Here is a 26542-nt window from a genome sequence, read left to right on the forward strand (position 1 = left end):
ATTCGCTGGTATATCTTTATTGACTTGTTAAAACATCATAAAATATAATTCAAAGTTTTGTCTCAGCAATGCACCAAATGTCGCCGTCAGATTTTGATTGTTTCATAAGAAAGTTATCAATATATCTATTCTTTAACAAATTTCTATCATTCCAAAGGTTGTCAACTGTTCCTCGTTCATACAGCCCTGTATAACACGGGTTTTCAAAATGCCACCGTTTTCTTCTATCATCTTTGTCAATATTATCTGAATGGTCATGGTTGAGAATTTTCTCAGATACGTCAAAGTTGAAAGTATTCGTGTCAGTTGACTCAGCTGATGGGCTATCAGGCATTAGGTAGACCTCGCTGATTGCTATGGAAGAATCTGATTGGTTACTCTGTGACTGATCAGAGTCATCAGAAGCTGTACTACAAATTGCAGAATCATTCCTCTCACTGACATGGATGTCAAATGGAGTGAGATGTAGGTCAAGTCTGCCACAATCTGGACACTGTGAGAAACCACCGTCAATGGGGACTTCAGAAAATTTGCTACAATCTTCATACAGACCGGCTTCAAAGTCTGTAAGGGTTGCAAGCCTTGTACAACCTTGACAATTGGTGAACACATCATCTGAAGATGCACTCGTTCTGTCTGAAGATGCACTCGTTCTATTCTCTACAGCAGCTTTGTTATAACTGTTGACAGTATAATCTATATCGCTGACAGTATCATCTTTTTGGTTTGGCAAAGTATCAGTTTCTTCCTGTTGTTTATTTGGGACATTGGAACATATGTTGTCATCTGTATAAAGGTTACTACCAAATCTTATGTTTAACTTGTCTTTCTCACTATTTTCTATTGTAGGGTAGAGGCCATTATTGAAGGAGGAGGATGTTCCAACGCTGACAAGAAAATTGCTGTCAGTGTAAGAAATTGTATCCTCGTTTCTTTCTGCTTTAGACATCTCCTGTATAATACAGTCATGGTCAGGGATCTCTGTGGTTATAATCGACATCTGTGAAGGGATTTTTTCCACGTTTTGTGAAGTTTCAGGCATACTGTTTAGATTTATTGGATAGCCTTGGTCATCTAGGTCGAAGATGTCATCATCCATTGTGTCACTATTGATCCTATAGTAGTCATGTGCCAGTGGTACCTACCAGAGGGAAACAATTTAATGGTAAATACAATAAAACAAGACAAAGAATAATGTTTTAACTACATGTAGTTGAATAGAAGGACTTGTATACAAATTAAAAGTATGTCACTAGGTCAAAATCTAGGTCAGCTTATATCTAAGTTCAATTCTGCACCTGAAATTGTCACCGCATTGTTCAAATGTTATAGCTGTGTATCAAACACAAAAACGTTTATTCTTTTGTCATATCAAAGGGTCAAAATGTGGTCCACTGATATAACCCAATGGCATGTCATATTGAGATTTTAGCTGCTTTAACAAAGTAATTCACTAGGTCAAAAATCTAGGTCAAATGAAATCAAGTTGTCTACAAAGTTAATTGAAAAAATTTCTAAGCTTCATGATAAACATTTATCAGAAAGTATTTCTATATATGAGTAAAAGGTTTTTCCTATATGAGTCTATATACATGTATAATCAAGTGTTGCCCATGGTAGGACCAATTTGACCCCATAACCACGATTTAAATAACTCTTGTCAAGTGGTCTACCCAACAATGCTACACACCAAATATATAAGCTTCAGGCACTGGGGTTTAGGAGAAGAATGTTTTTAAAGATTTTCTAATATGAGAATGTGTTAAATTAAAAGCCTGCCAGTTTTAACTTTAGGTGAATGATTTGAACAAGCATATTAGTGGTCCACTATACAATGCTACACATCAATATATCTAAGCTTTAGGTTTTGTAATTATTGGAAGAATGTTTTTAAAGTTTTTTCCTATATGACTCCCTGTAAATTCAAGTGTACCTGAGGGGCGATTCTGTCCCCAGGTCATGAACAAACTTGATAAAGGTTCACTAACCAATGCCTTACACCACATACCTAAACAGTTGCCATTCTGGGAAAAAGCTTTTTAAAGCATTTCCTATATGACTTTGTAAAATCAAGTATTAAGAAAATATACTGACAATAATTAAAAGATAAGCTTGTAGAACTTACATTAAAATTGTAACAGATAATACACTGACAATTTTTTAAAGCTAAGCTTGTAAATTTACATTGAAATTGTAACTGACAATATAATACTAAGCTGGTAGTACTAACATTAAAATTGAAGTATTCCAGGTAAGAGTCTTCCTCAAGCATTCTGGTAAAGGTATTGCAGAGTTGACTGAAACTTGGTCTGGTCTCTGACTGCTCTTTCCAACACTCCAACATTATGTCATAGCTGTAAATAATAGTATAAATCTGTGTCAAACAGTTTTCAATATCTATAAAAATTTAAAGAAGACATATACTTGCTCCTACACACTGTCAAATGGTCCCTGTAAAAGTGCTGTAAAGCTGAAATATCACACAAGCAGGGACAGTGTATCTACAAAATAAACAGGAAAGTGCATTGTAAGGAAGCTGATAAATACTTGATGTATCTGTTTCTGGTTTTGTACAAAAAAACTTACAAGGACAAGAGTACATCCTGGAATCTGTTAGAGAAATTGGCCATTTTAAAAACATCACAATTGTCACAATTCAAAAAATGAAATAATAAAATATTTACAGTCCTTGACTAAACTTTTCATTGATTTTGGAACATATTCAAGAATACATTGAATTGCTAGGTAAGCATGTTATAGTCCTTTTATTTTTTTTTTATCTGTGTTGCCTATTAAATACGGAATGCCGTTAGGGCCATCGCCTATGAATGTGTTGATCTGAAACGCGATAGTCGATAGTACGATGGTGAAAACGCGAAACCACGAAACTACAATGGTGAAAACGCGAAATTACGATGATGAAAACGCGATAGTACGATGATGAAAACACGCCAGTACGATACTACGATGATGAAAATGCGATAAACTATCGTGTTTTCACCATCGTACTGTCGCGTTTTCACCATCGTAGTTTCGTGATTTCGCGTTTTCATCATCGTACTGTCGAGTATCGCGTTTCAGATAAAACCATTCATAGGCGATGGCCCTAACGGCATTCCGGAATGCCATTAGGGCCATCGCCTATGAGTGTGTTGATCTGAAACGCGATAGTCGATAGTACGATGGTGAAAACGCGAAATCACGAAACTACGATGGTGAAAACGCGATAGTACGATGATGAAAACGCGATAGTACGATGATGAAAACGCGATAGTACGATAATGAAAACATGACAGTACGATGGTGAAAACGCGATAGTACGATGATGAAAACACGACAGTACGATGATGAAAACGCGATAGTACGATGGTGAAAACGCGAAATTACGATGATGAAAACACGACAGTACGATGATGAAAATGCGAAATCACGAAACTACGATGGTGAAAACGCGACAGAACGATGGTGAAAACACGATAGTTTATCGCGTTTTCATCATCGAAGTATCGTACTGTCGCGTTTTCATCATCGTACTATCGCGTTTTCATCATCGTAATTTCGCGTTTTCACCATCGTAGTTTTGTGATTTCGCGTTTTCACCATCGTACTATCGACTATCGCGTTTCAGATCAACACATTCATAGGCGATGGCCCTAACGGCATTCCGTAATTAAAGTCATCATATTCTCATATTACAAAATTGAAGAAAAATATGTAATTATAAACACAGTTAAGGAGGTCATTACATGAATAAAGCCAAGGTACTTTCAAGGTATTAGGCTGCATTTAGATAATTATGCCACTTTGTGGAATTACCTATTTATAAAAAAGAAAAAAGAAGGAAAAAAATCTGTCACAGCAAAACTTAATGTTCTTGTTAAAATTTAGACACAAAAAAAGGAATGATCTTTACTAATAAATATTGCTTGCCAATTTCTAAATGCAATTATTTTGATCTCTGTATAAAAAACAATCATTATGCTCTCTTTGATCTTAAAAAAGCTGCTGAAAGGACTTTGTAAATTATTATCTAAAACACGCAATTTTCTTATTTTGGAAATAAACGTTTCATAATACAAGCTAAAATTATTATAGGAATTTACGTCAAATAGGTTTTGGTTTGATTACCTTGCTTAAAGTTTGCTTTTTTAGCTGTCAATCTGTGAAATAAGAGTTTAAACCGTTAAAGATAATTACAAGTATCGGTGCAAATGGAGACGATATCCGTACAACAAAAATGTATCAAAATTTAAGTCATCAAAATTGAAAATGTCAAAGACCACTATGGAACTACTTTTATGTCATAAAATTTATAGAAAAAAAAATCTTAATTGTTAAATTTTTCTGACATTAAACCTTTTGACTAAAGGCATAAAAAAGTCCATGCTGCACTTTCAAGTTTTTTTTGGTTTTACAGAAATGTGTAACTGCATTCAAATTTATTGAACAGCAATCAGCTGCAAAATGTGTACAAAATTTTAACGTTTGATTGGGAGTTTTTTTTATTCATTTATTTTTTGTTTTAATTTCTAATATTTGACGATTGTGAAAACTTGTCAAAGTACCTCAAAGATCAAAGATAAGAATTATTCTTTCTCACAACTGATGATAATACATGTACCAATCTTTTGTATAAATTTAGTCAGTAATGACTTCTGATATAAGGTATTTCTGGTAGATAGTAACAAGCCTTTTTTCTTTTTTTGTTTGTTTGGGTTTTATGTCGCATCAGCACAGCATAGGTCTTATGGCAATTTTCCAGCTTTACTGGCAGAGGAAGACCTCAGGTGCCCTTCCATGCATTTTTTAAGCACTAATGAACACTAAAATGGAACCACCGACATTCAATAAGCTATCTGGAAAGTTTCCTCACATGAAAGAATCCAATGTCCCTATTGGGATTGGAATCACAGTGGAAAGGGGCAAGTGGTGAAGTCAACACCCCTGAATTACATGACACTACAATATCTTATCAATACAGTTCATTTAAAGTACAAAAAAGCCATGATATATCTGCTGCAAAAATAATTGTTTGAATTTTTAAAAAGATTATCTTTAGCTTTAATGAAGCACACCTCCAGATTATCAATAAATATCAACTCATTTTTTCTCTGCTAAGAATTATAACATTATATCATCTCTATCAATTTTGTCATCATTTATTTTACAATATTTATGTATTTGATATTTTTACACTAATTTACACCTATTTGCAATATATACACCTATTTGTTATAGTTTACACCTCTTTACTGGATTTTACACTTATTTGCTAGATTTTAGTTTGGGTTTGTTTGCCTAACACGTTCAGGTGTTCACCATATTATCATGTTGTTCTTCTTATCATTTTCAGGATATCTTAGATTACAAGAAAACAAAAAGTAAGATACTGTTCACTAAAACAGCTATTTAGTTTCGAGCTTCAACAAAAGTTGAAATTCACTGAAAGACTTTAAAAAGCCTTGTTAACATAATTATTATTGTTACTATGTAAAAAAAAATTATTTTCCTAGTTCATTGGGTTCATTGATTCTATGATTTATATGCAAGTGCTGAGGTGTATGAAAGGAGTTGCACTATTAATCATCTCTCAGAATAAAACAAGTCTGCAATGTTCACCTTTTTTTGTTTGTTTTCATTACACTTGGGGAATCCCCTGTTTTCCAGATATTTTAGTTAAAAAGCTTTTTTTTAAAATAAAACAAAAAACAAGAATTCAGTCATTCTGCACCTAAAATCACAGCAACCTTACCATGAATAACATTCTAATGTTGTTCCAAAGAGTTGAGACAATGCTCTTTCGACCATGCACCAAAGTAATGGGACAATGAGCTTTCAACTTTGCACCAATGTAATGGGACAATGCGCTTTCAACCATGCAGGACAATGCGCTTTCAACTTTGCACCAAAGTAATGGGACAATGCACTTTCAACCATGCACCAAAGTAATGGGACAATGCGCTTTCAACCATGCTTCAAAGTAATAGGACAATGTGCTTTCGACCATGCACCAAAGTGATGGGACAATGTGCTTTCGACCATGCACCAAAGTGATGGGACAATGCGCTTTCAACCATGCACCAAAGTGTTGGGACAATGCCCTTTCGACAACGCACCAAAGTGTTGGGACAATGCCCTTTCCACCATGCACCAAGGTAATGGGACAATGCGTTTTCGACCATGCACCAAAGTAGTGGGACAATGTGTTTTCGACCATGCACCAAAGTAATGGGACAATGCCCTTTTCGACCATGCACCAAAGTAGTGGGACAATGTGTTTTCGACCATGTACCAAAGTAATGGGACAATGCCCTTTCGACCATGCACCAAAGTGATGGGACAATGTGTTTTCGACCATGCACCAAAGTGTTGGGAAAATGCACTTTCGACCATGCACCAAAGTAGTGGGACAATGTGTTTTCGACCATGTACCAAAGTAATGGGACAATACCCTTTCGACCATGCACCAAAGTGATGGGACAATGTGTTTTCGACCATGCACCAAAGTGTTGGGAAAATGCACTTTTGACATGCACCAAAGTGTTGGGACAATGCCCTTTCGACCATGCACCAAAGTGTTGGGACAATGCCCTTTCGACCATGCACCAAAGTGATGGGACAATGCGCTTTCGACCATGCACCAAAGTGTTGGGACAATGCCCTTTCAACCACGCACCAAAGTAATGGGACAATGCGCTTTTGACCATGCACCAAAGTGTTTGGACAATGCCCTTTCGACCATGCACCAAAGTGATGGGATAATGCGCTTTTGACCATGCACCAAAGTGTTGGGACAATGCCCTTACGACCATGCACCAAAGTGTTGGGACAATGCGCTTTCAACCATGCACCAAAGTAAAGGGACAATGCCCTTTTGACCATGCACCAGTGTTGGGACAATGCGCTTTCGACCATGCACTAAAGTGATGGGACAATGCGTTTTCGACCATGCACCAGTGTTGGGACAATGTGCTTTCTACCATGCACCAAAGTGATGGCTAGCCTTATACCAACCTAAAATTTCATATTCATTTCCCAAATTATGACAGTGGACAGTTCCAAAAATCGAAAGATGGACAAGTCAATTTAAGAAATTCAGCAGGTAGAGGACTATATATTAAATTTTCACTTGACAGTATTTTATGTTAAATATCTTAATATGATATATAAAATACCTTTATAAGGTTATAATCATGTGAGATCTGACATTTTATGTATCCACTTTATTTATGTTGGGTTTTAAAAAGGTGGAACTCTATCCCTATTTTAACTGTCAAATTTCTCAAGGTTGGGAAAATATGAATGAAATATTACTTGTAATAGCTGAAAACATTCATTCATGAATTATAATTGTTCCTATTAATATTTGACGACTTTATAATAAGAATTCATAGAACATTCGTTTATGCAAACTATTAAAGTTTCTGTATCAAAACAGCTGTATAAGCAGTTTATGTGACCGCAATTTAAAGCATTTTTAAGTTAACTGAAAACAATTTGATCGAAAATAATCACGGAAATTAATATGCCATTTAAAATAATGTTAAATTGATGATTTTATCATACACGGAATCAGTTCACTGCCTATCTTAAGTTGTTGAGATGTCAAAACCAATCTTACAGAGAAAATATGAATTTAAACAAAGCGGATGTTAAGTAATTTTGGAATGAAGAAAGTACTGAAGATATATTTCTGTTACTCCCACAATACTGAAACTAGTTATAACTAGTGAATTAACTACATGCAGTCATGATGGTATAACTTAGAACTGTCATAGATTCAGTCAAAGCAGATCATTAATATATATTGTAATCGGATAACAAATATTGATGATACACCCAAATACAGAGTGTTACTTATATTGAACATTCATACTTAAGTTAAATACATACTCTGTGCATATAATTTTTATGGTGTGCATTGTTTATAAATTCATGGGAATAGAGTAAAATGTGCAACTATCAATGGAAACTGCATCAAATGGGCAACCATCAATGGAAATGGTGTCAAATAGACAACCATCAATGGAAACAGCCATCAAATGGGCAACCATCAATGGAAATGGTGTCAAATAGACAACCATCAATGGAAACTGCATCAAATGGGCAACCATCAATGGAAATGGTGTCAAATAGACAACCATCAATGGAAACAGCATCAAATGGGCAACAATCAATGAAATCAGTGTAAAATGGGCAACTATCAATGGAATTATGAAACGAAGAAAGTCAATGGGTTACCATCAACTTTTTTACATCAAGGGAAACATGTACATGCAGTGAGAGATGGGCAACCATCAATAGTTCTGTTTTGACTTTACTATTTTGGTAACATATAGCCAAATTATCATTGCCAAAATTATCTAAAAGGGTTATCAAAGTATTAGTTTGAAATAAATGAATATTCTAATTAGGTACAGAACATATGCTTGTGTCTGAAAGCAAATGGTTTGTGGTGTGTCAAGATTATAACATAATTATGACAACAACTTAATCAAAGTGAAAGTTCTAACACACACACAGTTTGAGATAAGCCATGGTCCAAGATTCTTGTCACCTGATTTTGATGTACATGTATATAAATATAGAACAGTGAAACTTCTGACACTGTAAAAGGTTAAATTGCAAAGCCAATGTCCAAGATCAGTCAAGATCGGTCACCTGATTATGATCATTATTTCAATCTTTGACTGGGATTAGTGTTTGACTGATGGTTATCTGCTGGGAGTCATTGTCAACTTAGACAAAATCAAGCAGATTATTGCTGATGTTTATCAATTAATACCCCCATGATACATACAGATTATCCCCTGTTTTATAATAATATGATCTATAAACTTCTATTCAATTGACAAGAATAACAAACTTACTTTACTTATGTAAATAGTGAAAAGAAGCATTAGTGTCTATATTATAATAAACAATACAGCTTTTGAATTGATTTTTATTTACTTATCCTGACAGTTACTTTGTTACAATAGAATTGAATAACAAAAAAAATACCAATTAAATAAAGTTAAAGAACTGAAATGAAATGTACTTGGTCACAATTTTGGCTTTATGAAATCAGATAGATTAAAACTGTTTACTTGATGATTTGTTTTTTATTGATTTATATGTTAAAACTGTTTTAAAGCTATATTTTAAAGCAGCTCACATTCATATTCATGTTATTTTCCATGAAAACTTAAAAAGTGTTGTAATGTGTAAATATATGTTGCCAGTACAAAATGAGTGCTTTAATCTTTATAGTAAAAATATCCATAGAAATTAACTAATAATATGCAGACAATTCTCTTACTCCTCTTAATAGAATTTTGGTGATAAAAATACTTAGAATAGAAAACCTTTTGTTATATTTTGCAGAATACATTCATAGTTTTACCTGGATATTCATTCAATTAAATTTGTTTGTATTTTTGTTTGCTTTTACGGCCCATCAAGACAATTTAGGTCCTACAGCGTCAAAGCAGGAATATCTCAGGTGTTACAAACTTTAAAGCAACATCTAGGGGTTCAAAACCACCACACCTTGTGGACCTTAGAGATACATAGACTCATGATATTTGAACACATTTAGTGCACTCTTATGATCACACAGGGATAAATGTTGGCTGCAAATTCAGATGCCTCAACCCCTAAAGGCAACTCCTCAGCCAAAAGGGGGGCATTATTATTGAATGTTTATACATTTCTCAAACTAAATGTATAAAAATGAGCCGCGTCATGACAAAACCAACATAATGGGTTTGCGGCCAGCATGGATCCAGACCAGCCTGCACATCAGCGCAGTCTGATCAGGATCCATGCTGTTCGCTTACAAACCCTATAACAAGTAGAGAAACTGATAGCGAACAGCATGGATCGTGATAAGACTGCGCGGATGCGCAGGCTGGTCTGGATCCATGCTGGCCGCAAACGCACTATGTTGTTTTTGTCATGGTGCGGCTCATATATATTTTCAAAGATTCTTTTGAGAACTGGTATTTTACCCAATAACAAGCCTGCTGTTTGAATGATATATAAAACAACAGTAAGGGAGATGAAAAAACATTGGGTAATGAAATTAAAATAGGAAATAATCAAACAGTTGTTTTCTTAATCAAAATACTTGAATTTGATATGTAAAACATTTAGGGAGTAATATAAAACATAAAAACTGATGTAATTAATCATTCTTATAATTGAAATTTTGACAACATTGATTACATTTGATGTTTATTGTTATTTAAAATATATAAAATGATAAGAAAAGAAACTTTCAGTACAATTTACCATGCTATGGAAACCACTTTTAGATTATTTATTTCTGTTGATATATTGATACAATTATATATATATGGTTTTTGACAGAAACAAAGTTATTGCTTAATAATGGTCATTTTTTAATGGTTTCAGGCTATTTAAGTTATAAATCAAAATATTTAATCATATTTTTACAACACTGTATTGCAGTAGCTCTGAGCTATTTAGAGAACACAGATGGATAGTAGTGAATAGCTTCACTTGCATGTGGGTGGTAGTGGATAGCTTGTCACAGTAGGTGTTGAAATTTAAATAGCCTTCAGTGATATAACAACACTTGAAACAAAATGTTGTAATGTTCAGCTGCACAAGTAAACATAGCTGTCAATAGGGCTGGTACACATAAAAATATCATATATCATTATAATATCATATTTCATTGCCTGTTTCAATGTGGTTATTGTTTTTTGAATGGACAATGATTTTTGATAAATGATAATGTGAGGAAAATTGACATAATTTTCAATAATTATGGTTTATTTTTGTCACAAGTGTATAAAAATAGCACATTTGTTCTATATATGTGTAAAAATAACATGTACATCAAAGGTTATGGACCGATCCTTATTAAAGACTGACATGAAAATTGATGTCTACGGAGAACGTTATTTTATTGTTACACGCTTCAGATCGTACGGTGCGGGGCTATACACGTACAAATAAATCTATCTCCGAGCATTTCTCGGTGACATCCATCACCGATTTGGCAGATTTTTATGAAACTTTCGTTTCAGCGCCGCAATTGCAATACCCATAACTGTCAATTTTATGCTGAAATTTTGAACAAAAAAAGGGCCAATGCATGAACAAAGGTAATCAAATGCCTTTAAAAGCAATGAGTTATAGAGTATAAACAATAATACATCAACAATGAAATTCATTAGAAATAATAAAATTTCTCCATTTTTTGCAACTATAAAACCTCCTGACATTCAATGTACAGTGTAATATGTCACATAGATGTAAAACTGTGAATAACTATATATAAAACAAGAACAGTTTTACTCAATCATACAAAAAAATCTACTAATGTAAATAATGAAATTCTTAATACTGAATGTTAACAATTTATTTCTACGAATTCTAAACATACAAGTATTGAATAATTATTAAAAGGTAAATACTGATATAATAATAAAACAAGGCAATTCTCCAAAGACAATGGATGCTTTCCTGAGGATAAAAACTACATATGATTTTTACATACCATTTATTTTAGACATGGATCAATAAATGAGGGCTGCATGAGGAAAAGTGTACAAATCTATATTATAAGCATGACTGAGTGACCTTAACTTTGACCTAACTTGACCTAAAATTAAATGACCACCATAAGTATATACCTAGACTTAATATGTAACCTTGACTTTTGCCCTAATTACTTCAAAATAAACAAGGGTCATCTCCTAGATTAACAAACTTTAAGGCTTATTCCTTCACAACTTATTAATCAGATAAGAATTTAACACTTAGTAACACTGTGACCTTGACCTTTGTCTTAATGACATCAAAATCATTGATCATGGGTAATGCTCTTTCCAAGTTACATAAACCACAACTTATACCTTCTCAAGCAATTAATCAGGTGTACATATGTACCCACCACATTTTTTTTAAGTTGTATATTATGCTGTCATCCTTTCCTGCCCATTGTTAATATGAGGAATTTTGACAATAAAAATAAACTAAAATTAAGCAGCCAATAGTAAGGGAGTCTGATCAGACAGCACAAATGTACCCTGACCTGGCTCTATATGACTCTATTGAAATAGACAAATAATAATCACTAATGGCATTAAATAAGTAAACCTATGATAATATACTAAAAAAAACATAGTTTTATACCAAATGTAAATTTTAACTGAAGCAATTACATTGTAAAATTACCCGGTATATGATGCTAAAATATATAAAAAAAATTTGATGAAAATATAGACCACTACAATCATCAACTGAAAGGAATGAATTCAAATCTTCTCACTGTTATAATCTAATCATGACCTTCCTATTCTGTCTTTTATGTCTGGAATTTCTAGGAAAACAAAACTAGTATGATAAATTAAGTTGATCTCAGTGAGAAATGATTATAGGGAATGAGATACCCATAAATCGTACAGGTGTTGTTGTTAAAGTAAGTCATATTTCACAGAGAGCTACTTCATTCCTGGGTAGGGAAGCCGGAATCCAGCATTGAGGAATTTAACCAGGTGTGGGAGCCGTTACAGATACAATCAATAAGTGATATTTACCAACATTTAACCCTACCATCAATAATATATCTTCTATCTTACAAACAGTGGGCTACAATGAAACAAGTATGCCCTAATCTCAGAGTATCAGGTATAAAGCCATCTTTTCTACTGGCAGTAATTCATAAACCTAATTGATATTAGGCAATTAAGACCTGTGAAATGAAAGCTAACGATAAAGCGTATCTAGATGAGACTAGTGAAATGAAGAAGTTAATATATTACTTCTAAATGATTTAGTTTCTCAGCAAGAGCTACCACTAGATCATAGACTGATGCAGGTTGGCAAATTCTGAGAGAAAAAAATGGGGTAAAATGTTGTTGTTTTACAATGCATATATAACACAAGTCTGGTGCATAAAACCAATCTGTTTGAAGATGTTCTTTGTCTAAGACAGACCCTGATTTTTAAAGAATTTGGTCATAAAAATTTAAATGTACCAAAATTTCTTCTATGGCACCACTATTCATTTGTATTTATAAAAAAGAGTTGAAAACAAGCAAAAAATTGTTGGATTCAATAATTTTAATGTCATCTGCAACATATGAGATTGTACACTCCAAGTTTGGAGAAATTGCTTTCATTCAAGATGGCACATTTCATGTATTCTGAATGCTTTGGGCTCTTAGATTAAGTTCAGTGAGCACAATCAGGAGCAGAATGACTAAAAATCAGGATACACTTTGTTACTCTGCTGGTGGCACTGGATTCTACCTATTTGACCAGTGCAGACCAAGATAGGGCAAAGATAGGGCAATAAATATGTGCTGCCTGATCATGATCTGCACTGTTCACTAATCAGTCAGTCCATATTTGGAATATTTTCCCAATAAATGATGAATGGTTTTGTTGAGAATAAAAGACTGACACACAGATTTCAGACTTTAGTAAGGGTTAAACAGATTGAAGTATAACCTGAAATTATAGACAATAATGAAATACACTATAGGACTATAGGATTGCGTGTTTCAATGAAGATCAAATCAAGTCTGAAAGTTTCCAATGCTTGTAAGAGATCTTCCTATTTTATAATTTACAATGACTTTAGACTTGGAAGAAAAAAAAACAAGTATTGTGAAAAGAAATTTATGATGTACAAATATTAGTTTTGAATCATTTATTTATTGAGACGGTTATTTGTTTTTGTTTTCATTGCTCTTAAGGGATCCGAGCTTTCCAGAATTTTGCGGTTCAAACGATATATGAAGAGCAAATAAAGGTCACATATCCTAATTTAGGTTTCAATGCAGGATTAGACAGTTAACAATATATCATATAGCTTAGACAAGCATGATTATTGGACTTAATTCATAAAAAAAAACTTCTAAGACTCATGAATTATGAATATCATAAATTTGTTTTTTTTCTTCTTTTTTATTGGTTTTTGAGCTTAGACTGCAATAGGGAAGGTCTATACCAGCAAATCACGGAGCCAATCCTACTATCATATCTTTGCTATACTGTTGGGGACATGATTTTTTTTTATTCTATAATTTAAACAACTTTTAATCAAAAATGGATAGATAAGGAAGCAAAGACAGCCAAGACTGTTACATGAATTCAAGGGAGTAAAAGGGAGTAAAAGTTAATTCAAATTTGCATGCAGTCTTGTCCTTTAAGGTAATTAGTCAGAAGTTTAAGTCTTCCTATACAGAAATCATGTTTTCAATGAACATAAATTGTATCAATTCACAATCACCTGTTAATAAATTTGATTTTCTGTTTGAATATGATCACAATAAAGTCCCTCCCCTTTATGGCAAAGTTTGCTTCAATGTATCCTATACTTAAGCAAAGCTATTTATTACATAATGAAACCTCTGTATGAATTCTTTCAACAGATTCTTGCTAGTTGGGGTGAAAAAACTTTGTATTTCTTTATCAATTCATGAAAATTTTACAAAATGAAATATTACAAAAAAAAATAATATAAAATTGAGAAAAAAAAAACAACCAGAGCTGAGGATGATTTCAATAGGGAGGAAACACTTCATTTTCAAACATAAACCATTTTTAGAAAACACTTTATAACATGTCATCTTTATCAATGTGAAGATAACATTGGCCATCACTGTTCTATACCTTCATGATATATTAGAAAATAATACAAACTTATTTACTTTTCCTATTAAAAAATCATAATACATCTTTGAATAATTTGCATTTAATTAATTTTCACAATAGTCACAAACACAAATATAGTCAAAGATGAGGGATAGCATTTTAGCCACTAAAAAGACGTAGTGTTCCCTGGGATGAGATATATATCATATAAAATCATATATATCATGATAGAGCAGATAAAGGTATGATCCTGATGGGCAGAATTCATATCAGAGTCGTTAAAAACTCATTCCAATAATTGTCCTGAGGTAGGTGGCATTGGGGAAATATCGTTTCATCCCTAGACATGTATACACAACATGTAGGTAAATAGGTTTTTCTACCTGAATAAACTCTTTTGAAGTTCATTTTCTCCATACAAATACATTTTATTCGCTTTCGTGTAACTCACTAAATTTTCCAGTTGGAAAGTTAGCTTACATAAAATGGAGCATCATAGGTGATTTTTTTTAAAAATTGGAAATGTTTAGTTTCATTCGAACATAGGCTTTGAAATTATAAAGGTATTTACTAATTTAAAAAGTACTGGCTTGCTTAAGTGAGAAAACAAAAATACAAAACAAAGGAGGAGAAAGAATGAAGTCACAAAGTAAAGTGATAAAAAAAAATAATATAACACAAGAAAGTAAAGTAAGCGGGGGTAACAAAAACAGGAGAGAAAGTCAAAGTGTATCATATGAAGCTGGGTGAAGATATCAGAGCAAAGACAGAAAATAAATTGATTTATAAATAAATAACAAGGATGGAAGGTAAAGTATTTACTGAAAGCAGAAAATGAAATAGATGAAGAGCATGCGCAAGTAAATGAAAAGAAAATTGCACACAAAGTTGAAGTAAACGAAGAGGAAGCTGAAATTAATGAAGAGGAAGATAAATTAAATATGGAAAAGTGAATAAAGAGAAAGACTAAGTAAATGAAGAGAAGTGAATAAAGAGGGAGATGAAGTAAATGAAGAAGAAGCTAAAGTAAATGAAGAGAAAGATGAAGTAAATAAAGAGAAGTATATGAAGAAGAAAATGAAGTTAATGAAGAGGAATCTGACGTAAATATTGAAAAAGTAAATGAAGAGAAAGATGCAGTGAATTAAGAGAAGTGAATAAAAAGTAAGCTGAAGTAAATGAAGAAGAAGATAAAGAAAATAAAGAGAAGTCAATGAAGAAAAAGATGAAGCCAATGAAGAGAAAGCTGAAGTATACGAAGAGAAAGATGACATAAATGAAGAAAAGTATAGAGAGGAAGATTGAGCTAATGAGGTGGAAGATGAAGTTTATGAAAAGGAAGCTGAAGTTAAGGAAGAGAAGTAAAATAACAGAAAGATAAAGTAAATAAAGAAAGAGAAGAAAATGGAGAGGAAGCTGAAGTTAATGAAAGGGAAGATAAAGTAAATGAAAAGAATTAAATGAAATTTAAGATGAAGTAATTGATGAAAAGTAAATCGAGAGGAACCTGAAGTTTTAATGTAGAGGAAGCTGATGTCAACAAAGAGGAACTGATGAGAAAGATGAAATAATTGTAACTAAAGAGGAAAATGAAGTACCTGAAGAGAAAGTAAACAATGTGGCAGATAAAGCACACAAAAAGGAAGATAAATAAATTTAGGAAAACAAGAAAGACAAGGAAATGAGAAAACAGTTTGATGAAAGAAATACAGTAAGGTTTTGAAGGGGGGCAAAAGGGATCATTACAATTTCACAAAAGGGAGGAAATAAAGTAAATGCAGAATACAAGAATATTTAGCATAAAGTAAATGAAGAATACAATAATGTTTAGCTCTTTCACGCTAAATGCTTTGATGTACTTGTCCAGATTGTTCAGATCATTCATAATATGCTTAGGAAATTTCAAAATATGTACTGACTGAATAGAAAAAAGTGCAGATCATGATCAGAGGGCATATATGAGCCAGATGATCTAAGTATTGGCTGGTTACATGGGTATAATCTGAATGCCCCAGCATAATTCTAACGGGGAGTATAATAAATATAATTTAGCAACTGGTTATGTATTACTTAGAAGGAATCAACACTTATAATATCTTTATGAAATATATCATTTAAACATTATGTTAAAATGGTATCATCATCTTTGAAATAGTAAAGTTTAATATTCATAGACCTCCCACATATAGAGTAATTCATCATAAGTTATAAGACCACATGAAGAATCTGGTCACCAGCTTCTACCACATTGTGGTCAACTATGTCAGAGTTAATGGATTTACTCACAGGCTAATATATATCCTTCAAAACAGCTAGTAGACACTGTGGCAAATATTAAGAAAAATATGATAATTTTGAAATTGCAAGTAATGTCGACTCTCGTTATCTCGAAGTATTCGACATCCAAAATATCAGAAAACGAAATGGAGATAACATATTAGTTTTGAATAAGGCAGAAATATTCTTTAACATAAGATGCATACATATATAAATTAAAGTATGATATCATGTTCTTGTTTATCATACTATCAATATTTAAAAAGTAAAATAATGTTTACCAGCGAAATACGTCTGTATAAACATATTAATAGCAGAACCTTTAAAGTTACTTTAAATATATTAATAGGTATAAAGGTATCCTGTACATATATTATTATAATGAAAATTTCTGTACTGAGAATTTCTAAAAATTTTACAGGGCTTCTTATTTGAAGTTCCATACAAGATGTTTGTTCCATAGAATACAAAATAAGCTTATTTTCCTTTCCATACTGATGAAAACAATTGAGCCACATCATGACAAAACCAGGATAGTGGGTTTGCGACAAGCATTGATCCAGACCAGCCTGCGCATCCGCGCAGTCTGATCAGGATCCATGCTGATCGCTATCAGTTTCGCTACTTGTTATAGGGTTTGTAAGCGAACAGCATGGATCCTGATCAGACTGCGCGGATGCGCAGGCTGGTCTGGATCCATGCTGGTCGCAAACGCACTATGTTGGTTTTGTCGTGACGCGGCTCAATTATCATTGGAACCCATGGTACATTCGGTATATAATACACTGGTATATGGTAAGTAGTCTGTGTTACTGAGGATGGAAAATAATGTGATTTTAACAATATCAATGATGGACAGTGACAGATATATAATTTATTAAAGTGATTAAATCAAGGCATTAATCAGCTTGAGATATTTTCTATAATATTCATTATTATCGCATTTCTTAAAACACAAAAACAAGCAGCCATCTAGAATTTAATATACAGTTGAATAGTACATATTTTCCTTAATTCTTGAGATTTCCAACTCACCATCAGTGATAATGCATTTTTCATTTCAAGGATGAAGCATTATGATCCTTCTTATGTTTGACATCTTACAACAGTTAGTGGTTAATTTACATTAATTGTAAAAAACAAAGGTTTAACCACATCACAGGCTATTGGCCGTTACATTTATTACCTACCCACACTCACCACTCACTCTGTTATTGCGTGTATTGACCACTAACAATCTCATAGTCATGTGACTTGTGAGTTCACTATTGAGGGCAAGCTATGATATCATGAGAAATGACTGTATCATAGTTTGGAGACTTTAAACTATTGAAAAAGTGTCAGAGTTAAATTGTATACCAATACATACACAGAGTGCAGTTATTAGTTACCTGCACTCACTGTCTGCCTGGAGCATGCACGTTGATTGGGGTTTACTTATTGTGATGACAGGGAAAGATATAACAATAGAAGAGACATATTCAGATGCTCGTACATTGGTTACATTTTTCTGGGGTTTAGTAGTGTGATGACAGGGAACTTGTCTTTATTTGTGCCTATGATACAAAAGAGAAAGAAGATAAAAACACTCAGCAATCTGAATTATACTCGAAGGCTAATAAAAATCAGATAGCCTCGTGTTTAGATGCTATTTCTGTTACATAAAAACTTAAAAGGTATAAAGCTAAATCTCATGAACTAATGAGTATTATTATAATAATAATATATATATATAATATATAATAATATTATAATAATTTATAATGGTAAAATTATATTATTTCCATAAGCTTATGGTAAATTCTAAAAAGAGTTGTAACATAGAATGTTTGCTTAAGAAATATGTATCCCAAACAGTCATTTTATCGAAAATCACTGTTTGGAGTTCCGATGCACAAGGGAGTAGCCCTTGTGATATAATGATGCGTATCTGAACAACAGGAATGGTTTAGTGCATGCACAATTTGCGTGTAACAAAAAATTCAAAACCTTTTCAAAATCAAAACATATTAAGTACTGTAAATTACAGACAGCTTAATACATTTTAATATTATGTGATGAAGTTAAGTAACACTGTCAACACCTAAGATCTCATGGTTTGAAATATTATGTTGAAAATGGTGTTCACCTAACAGGATATAACAGACCCACAACCTCCGTGATCGTGACCAAACATTGTTTATAAAAATTAACAACAGAACATTTCAAAATACAAATATTATGAAATTGTGAGATATAATATTTCTTGGTTAATTAATTCATAACAGATCATATTTTTGTCGAAATTTTGACATGTAAACAATAATGATAAAACACAATAGAGCGTTAACATGAAAAATGATGCAATATTTAAAGTCTGGTACCAATCACATATTGTACGAGGTTTTATCATGAGACCTCCAGTACTGTTATAGCTTCATGTTTACAATATATTGCCAAATGTTTCCACAACTATCCTTCCCATAATGTAAAGATATTTTCTACACAAATTATACTTGTGACGTCAACATAAGATCAATGCTGAAATACGCCAAGGAACGGGTGGCTTTCATTATAGTTCTTACTACATCCAAACATCATCAAATATACCATATAAGTTTTATATACAAACAAAAGAGCAGGGTGTGTCAGGCATACCATACTGACCAGCTGGGTTTAGAAATGTGTATATAAATCCTGAAATAAACAGACCACCTTGATTGATAATATAGCGCTTTACATATGCCATTATAAACATTTTTTTGGTACTTTAGAAGTTTACAAAGCATCAGGTATATAGTGCTGTATAGCTCTGTAATGCATAATGTTTAACTTGCAAATCTCACTTTCATAAACAAATGGCAGGAATTGACACAAACAAGGTTTTCTGCCAACTGGTTGAAATCTCTTGAGTATTACTCTATTATGTTGCACCAACACTGCAAAGGTCATATGGTCAAAGAGTTCAAAGTCCCTGGCGGATTTCAAACCCACAGTTGTAAAGGGCAAGAAGTATAAAATGACTTTAACCATTTGGCAAAAGAGCCCTTTTTATTGTTTATATATGAAAAAACAACAAACAGCCATTACTGTGTCAAAAAATTGATTGAATCACAAACCCTGACAGAACTTTCCATGGCTCTTAGTTGAAATTCTTGGAAGCAACAATCAGAACAAACTGTTTATGCCCACCTGCCCAAAGACATTCACAAATCTAAAAAACCTGTATTCTTTTTTGGAAAACTTGTTTTAAAAGAGTAGAATAATGCTTAAAATAATTGTGCAGCAAAACTATTTAGTTTTTGAAACATTTTCTGTTAGTAACTGCCATTTAAGACAAAGACTTAAAGTAAATATTATGACCTCCATTATTGTTAGAATTATTGCTATTTTCACTCTGGTTTTTTATCACATTAACATTATTAAGGTCATATAAGGACTTTCAGCATATCTAAGCAAATACAATTCAGTATTGTTTTAAAAACATGCTGAAAAAAGGTTAAAATTCTTTTAACCTTTCATTCAACTTTTTAAGTGTAACAATTTAGTACATGACATTGGAATTTGTAAACTTTTTTTCAATTTCCTTTTCTCTGCATGTCCATAAATTTTTGCAAATCAAATAAAAACTCATACTTTGATATGAAGTGCAATAGATCATTAAAATGCTATACAAACACTTTTTTAAAACAGATATATATTTCAGCTATGCGTCACAATTGGAATTTAAAACATGAAATCTCAATCAGATTTTGACAATATTTGGTATTTTCAGGGCACTGAGTCAATAAGAAGCTGGCTAATTAATGAAGAGTGTAAAAAATCATACAAGTGTTATAATGTGATTTCCATGTTGATGTGACGTGTATGGGCGTGATTCTTGTATCTTATTGTCCGCAACATGACACGTTGACAGTGAAAATACTTGTTTGCTTCCACTAACACCTGACTACTTAACGCTCGTAACGCATGTCAACATGCAATAAAGACCTGCTCCTTCTATATCATCGTACATAAAAATGAATCGCAAAAACAACAAAAACAAAATCTCCCGTGTCTTTCTACGCACAAAACAACATTTTCAAGATTAACATTAATTATTGTATGGGTGTTAAAGTTATAATTAGGAGGTCAACAAGCATGCCACTATATTTAGACCCTGAAATTAAACATTTTAAAATGACAGTGTGAAAATGCGATGAAACACCTATTAATTCAAAGGCTACAAGTACTTGTTCAAACTTTGGAGATGTACTATTAAATAAGGAAAGATGGCGTTGAAAGACTGATTATCTTTACTCCAAGGAGCATAACAAAACAAAACATTTCATAATTGATTTTTTTTTACAGATAGGTCAATTATGATTAGTAAAAAAAACATTCTTCTGTAATAAGAAACTCTTAATTTACTATTTCATGGACAAATCACCTGTATTACAGCTAGTATGATACTTCCCTTATTTAAAACAAGTCAGTCATAACTTATTCTAAAGGTTCATTAAAATATAATAAATGTTGCAACAAGCTCATACATCACTAAAATTTGTAAAATGGACTTGTTCTCCTTTGAATTTGGTATGGTCCATTGTAAATTTAAGGGAAAGCAATCAAATTGCCAAAACAGAGCACTCCATTAAAACTTAAGTCTTATCTGCCTTCATGGATGTACATACTGGCCTGGCTTTAAACATAATAAATGTGTCAAAGGGAAGTAATTATAGCTACTACCATTCAACAGAGTTATTACCCCTAACCTGCTGGTACCTAGCATGATTAGCCTTTGCCACTATACTCTATAGCCAGCTGGTACCTCAATTTGATCCTGAAATCCCCCTTTTATAGAGGGCAAACTTGAAAGTCATTACATTAATTCGTCGGGTTAAGAGTTTAATAAACACAGCTTCTTTTCAAACACGAGTACCTACGTGGTTATTTAACACAGGAAAGTACAGAATAGAGTGTTGAGTGACAGGTATTCTTAGGTCTATTATCACCCTACAACAGTTTAAAAACTCTTCCCTTCAAGTCGTCTTAAAATGATGAACCCAATTATAATTATAATAAAAGCAGTAATAACAAATGGAACATCTGGTCTATAAAGATTGGCTTATAGTATACAACAAAAGCCTCACTGTGCCATCCTTTATACCATTTTAGAAGATCATCTGGCTCAAAGAATTTCATTCAAGTTTTTTATAGACATCGAAAATTGAACATTTGGCAAATAATGGGCCAGGATCACACCTGGGGGAACATCAAAAATGGCTTACAGTTATTTTTGATAAACTGTTTATTCTTGTGTAAACAATACAAAGCTTGGGATTTAACTATGGACAACAGTAAATGATAGATAAAGTCAACATTTATTGAATATAGCTTTTGATATTGGCAGTATGAAGGGAGAATTTGAACAGCCTTATAGTACACAACATTTGGCTTGATGATAGATATGACGTACTTTAAGATTATGAATTTAATCAGAGGATTTTTATATATTTTCCATTTTCATAATAGGTTATTATCCTTAGTTTTACAGCAATTTCATTGAATCATTTAATGAAATATTCTTCAACATATCTTGGTGGGACAGAATATTACTATTAAATCAGATATTTGCACTTTTATGCATTTGCAAACATACATGTACCTGATTGTTCATGAACTGTATTCATGAACAATTCAAGATGATAAATAAGGAGATGAATTATTCATGAACTGGACATGAATATTCCAGCAATTTCATTCAATGATTTAATGAAATATTTCTTGAACATATCTTGGTGAAACAGAATATTATTATAAGACTTAGATCTTTGCACTTTAATGCTTAGCAAACACTAATGTTCATGAACCATATTCATGAACACTTCTGTAAAGATGATAAACAAGAAGATGAATAATTCATGAACTGGACATGAATGTTCCAACAATTTCATTCAATGATTTAATGAAATACTTCTTCAATATCAATATATCTTGGTGAAACAGAATATTATTATAAGAATTAGATCTTTGCACTTTAATGCTTTGCAAACACATTTAATTTTCATGAACCATATTCATGAACACCTCTTCAAAGATGATGAACAAGATGATATTCATGAACTGGACATGAATGTTCATAAAAGGTAAATGAGTGTTCATGAACTGTACATAAATGTTCCAGCAATTTCATTCAATAATTAATGAAAATTTCCCCAACATATCTAGGTGGGACAGAATATTATCATTATGATGCTTTGCAAACACACCTGATATTCATGAACACTATTCATGAACACTTCTTTAAAGATGATGAACAAGATGATATTCATGAACTGTACATGAATTTTAATGAACTGTACATGAATGTTCATGGATGTTTGTGCATTGTACATGAACTGATGAACATGTGCTAACAGATCTGAAGTATGATAAAAAACATCCATACAATACACACAAGAATAAACTGCTAAATATTTATTTGGGTATTCCATCACCCTTAAAGGATTTTAAAATAGTAATGGCACATGTCAGCGTAAGTTTGGCAGATACAACACTGTTGTATTGTATATTATACATCAAACACAAACTATTATTTCTATATCAGATCACCTGCAAAACACATTTGATGAGCTTTGATTCATGCTGTAATTAACCTGCCACCTGTATAATCAATGTTAACTCATTTAACAAACATTATACTGTATAACTAAAACCTTACAAAATATTTATTAAAATCCTATTTCTAGACTAGTATGATTTGCTGTCAATATCTTTAAAATATTAAACAATTATTCAAAAACTTGTTTTTCACTTATCTTAATAATAATTAAAATTAGTTTTTTTAAAATACTTTATTCTTACACCGATTCCTAATTACTTTATAATGAGCTTATTTAAAAATACTTTATTCTTAACTAATGTAAAAGATATTTTATTCTGAACTAATTTCAAAATACCTTTTTTTCTGACAACACAAGAATGATATGAAAGAACTGAATTTTCATTTGTCTCAGAAGGTACTGCCAAAACACTGAATATGTGAGACGTTTTCTTTTTTAAGTCACAGAATTTTTTTTAAAATCCTTTCTTAAAGGTTCTATAATCTTATCAGTCATCTATTTAATGACAATATGGTGGTAACTAAGCATTCAAAAACACTGCTGTATCATCACTATAAAATACCTATAATTCTTATATAGATATTTTTCCCTTTTTACAAAAGACCATTATTCAATAGCTGCAAATTTCCTTTTCCCTGAAATGATAATATGATATTTTTTTCCCAAGTGGTATCAATAAGTATCAATGGTTATATTTTTAATAAGACATTAGTTTACTTTATACTCACTTGTTTTAATTTGATTGTGTTGGAAGCTATATGCTTATTAAAAAAACTCTTGAATTCGTTCCTGGAACCAACCAGTACTAAGCAATGAGTGTAAAGTTTCTTGTTCAAGGAAACAACCACTTGCCCCTGAGGATTTGAACCAACATCCTTAGATGACTAGTCCCATGAGATACAACTCGGTCACGATGCCACACAATTAATATGACATTGAATGATATAGTTTACAACAAGTCAAAACTAGGAAATTATGATGATAACTCTTAAAACATTTAATTTCAAAACAAACAGCAAAATGAAGGCATGAATGTTAACAAAAAAAGAAAAGTACAACAGTACTTCAGTACATCTACTGTTGTATGAACTATGATAGTTTGTTTTGCCAAGAATACAAATATTTGATGACTTTGCTCTTAGATATATACTTTTAATTGCTATTGAAGTAAATATGTATTAACTATTTATGTTAACCACTGTATGTAAATTGGATCAAAATTCTACAAATATATTTGATAGTATTCGATAGCAAGAAAAGTAAGCTAGGGCATTCTGGGATTGTAATAAAACTAATGGTATTTTCAGAATATGTAATAGACTTTGCAGGATGTATAACAGTTTTGTCAACATGGTCAAATAATTAACATTTTTACCCAACAATCATAGATGTATTTTACAGTATTACACTGCTAACATAAGGTGTTTGTTATAGTCAACATCAAGATGCCCATATGATAATAACCTATCTTACTGTGTTACACTAAAATCCCAGCAATGTTCACTAGAACTTGGCACCTGTTAACTCATTTTTCTTTGATTTCTGCTTTTTTTTATTACAATATTGATTGACTTACAAATATTTACGCATGAAATAATAATATTATGAACTATTTAACTTGGTGCAAATTATTTTCTGACAACATATCATTCAAAATTTGCGTGAATAATTTAACATAATAGTTCAAGTACCAGGAATTTCAAAGTCATAATCCAAAATGGAACATTGCCCTATAATTTATTCTATAATCAAAATTGATAGTACAAAAAATCTAAAAGCAAATAAAGAAATTTCTACAATTCTCATTGCCATGATTGTTACTGAATTTTTCAACTTAGCTCCAGCTTGTATTATTTTATTATTACTGAAAATTTATGTAACAACTGCATTGCTGATCTTTTTCTTACATTTCGAATATCTTTGATCAAAGTTATCGTTTTTGGTAAAAACGAAACATTATACTATTTTCCTCTATTTTAATTGTTTTCAAAATAAATAACAGCAACATGGTTTGGATCAGAAACAGTAAATGATCTGAGTAAATTTTAGAATGTGATTTTTTTTTAATTTTCACATTCAAAAACATTTAACATTTCTAAAATATTTTACATGAATAGTCAACTTGAACATTGGGTTTTTGGGGGTGGGGATCTTGTCTGTGGCTTTAGTTATAGATTAGGTACAGACTAATCCCTTTCCCTTGACTGTCAGAGCATGTAACAGAAAGTCGGTCATCAATATGGAAAAGATCAAACAGTCTGTCAAAACTAAGGTGGCCAGTATATATTTAACATGCACAACAACCTGTTGTGTACGCATAATTAACATGAGAGTAAGATGTGGTTTTCATCATTGAGCTAAACCTATTAATTACATGTATCATTAGTAATGTACTATAATTATACTGTACATCACTTACCACCCAAAAGATCCGAGTTATTAAAATGAATGGTCATAAGAAGTCACTTTACATTTATCATGTTTTAGAATAATGTTTTAAGAGTAGACCTATGTAGCTTTCACATATCATGGACTTCTGTTTCTACATTTCACTTAGACAATATCATTGTTTTACAACATGTACACCAGTTTAATTAAAGTTATAGACTTGTATTCATAAAGTATACACTTATGTTCTACATAAAACATATTTCATTTTTCTAAGACAGTCACTAAATGTTACAAAAAAAAGAAGAAAAGAAGGAAAGAGAAAAGAAAATTTTAGTCATAAGACAATTTCTTTTTGCTTGAAAAATCAAAAGATGAAATTGAATAAGTGTTTCTGTTTATATATTAGACATGATGCATCCTTTTCTAACTTTATATAATCTCTGACCATTATAATATTACATACACTTTTTGTCAATAAGTATACCAGTACAAAATTAATATATATCAAAAGGTACCAGTACAATAAACTTACATTTCCTGGCTGCAGTTGTCAGGTTTAGGCATCCTGTAACCATGTTTGAGGGCTTGCAGGAGTTCTACATTAGACATGGCTGGATATGGTGATCCTCCTAGTGTAACTATCTCATATAGTACAATACCAAATGACCATC

The 26542-nt window shown here is 32.1% G+C and overlaps 1 protein-coding gene across 1 annotated transcript; it reads right to left on the minus strand.

Moving 5' to 3' along the window:
- LOC132715092 (uncharacterized) lies at positions 1–26542 on the minus strand. Its single transcript, XM_060698071.1, has 3 exons — positions 26404–26542; positions 2231–2354; positions 1–1141 (listed from the first exon to the last, which is right to left on the minus strand). The coding sequence occupies exons 1-3, from the start codon at positions 26478–26480 to the stop codon at positions 50–52; spliced, it is 1293 nt and encodes a 430-aa protein (XP_060554054.1). The 5' UTR covers positions 26481–26542; the 3' UTR covers positions 1–49.

This window comes from Ruditapes philippinarum, unplaced genomic scaffold (genome assembly GCF_026571515.1).
Source record: "Ruditapes philippinarum isolate M1 unplaced genomic scaffold, ASM2657151v2 ctg577_1_1_1_1, whole genome shotgun sequence".
NCBI lineage: Eukaryota > Metazoa > Mollusca > Bivalvia > Venerida > Veneridae > Ruditapes > Ruditapes philippinarum.

Bases quoted from the DNA above. Each gene is read 5' to 3' on its own strand.
- LOC132715092 (XM_060698071.1), bottom strand. From the start codon at position 26,480: ATGTCTAATGTAGAACTCCTGCAAGCCCTCAAACATGGTTACAGGATG. The intron at 2,355-26,403 runs GTAAGTTTATTG...TATTATTTACAG, and splicing joins GACAACTGCAGCCAGGAAAT to CTATGACATAATGTTGGAGT. The intron at 1,142-2,230 runs GTTAGTACTACC...TCCCTCTGGTAG, and splicing joins TGGAATACTTCAATTTTAAT to GTACCACTGGCACATGACTA.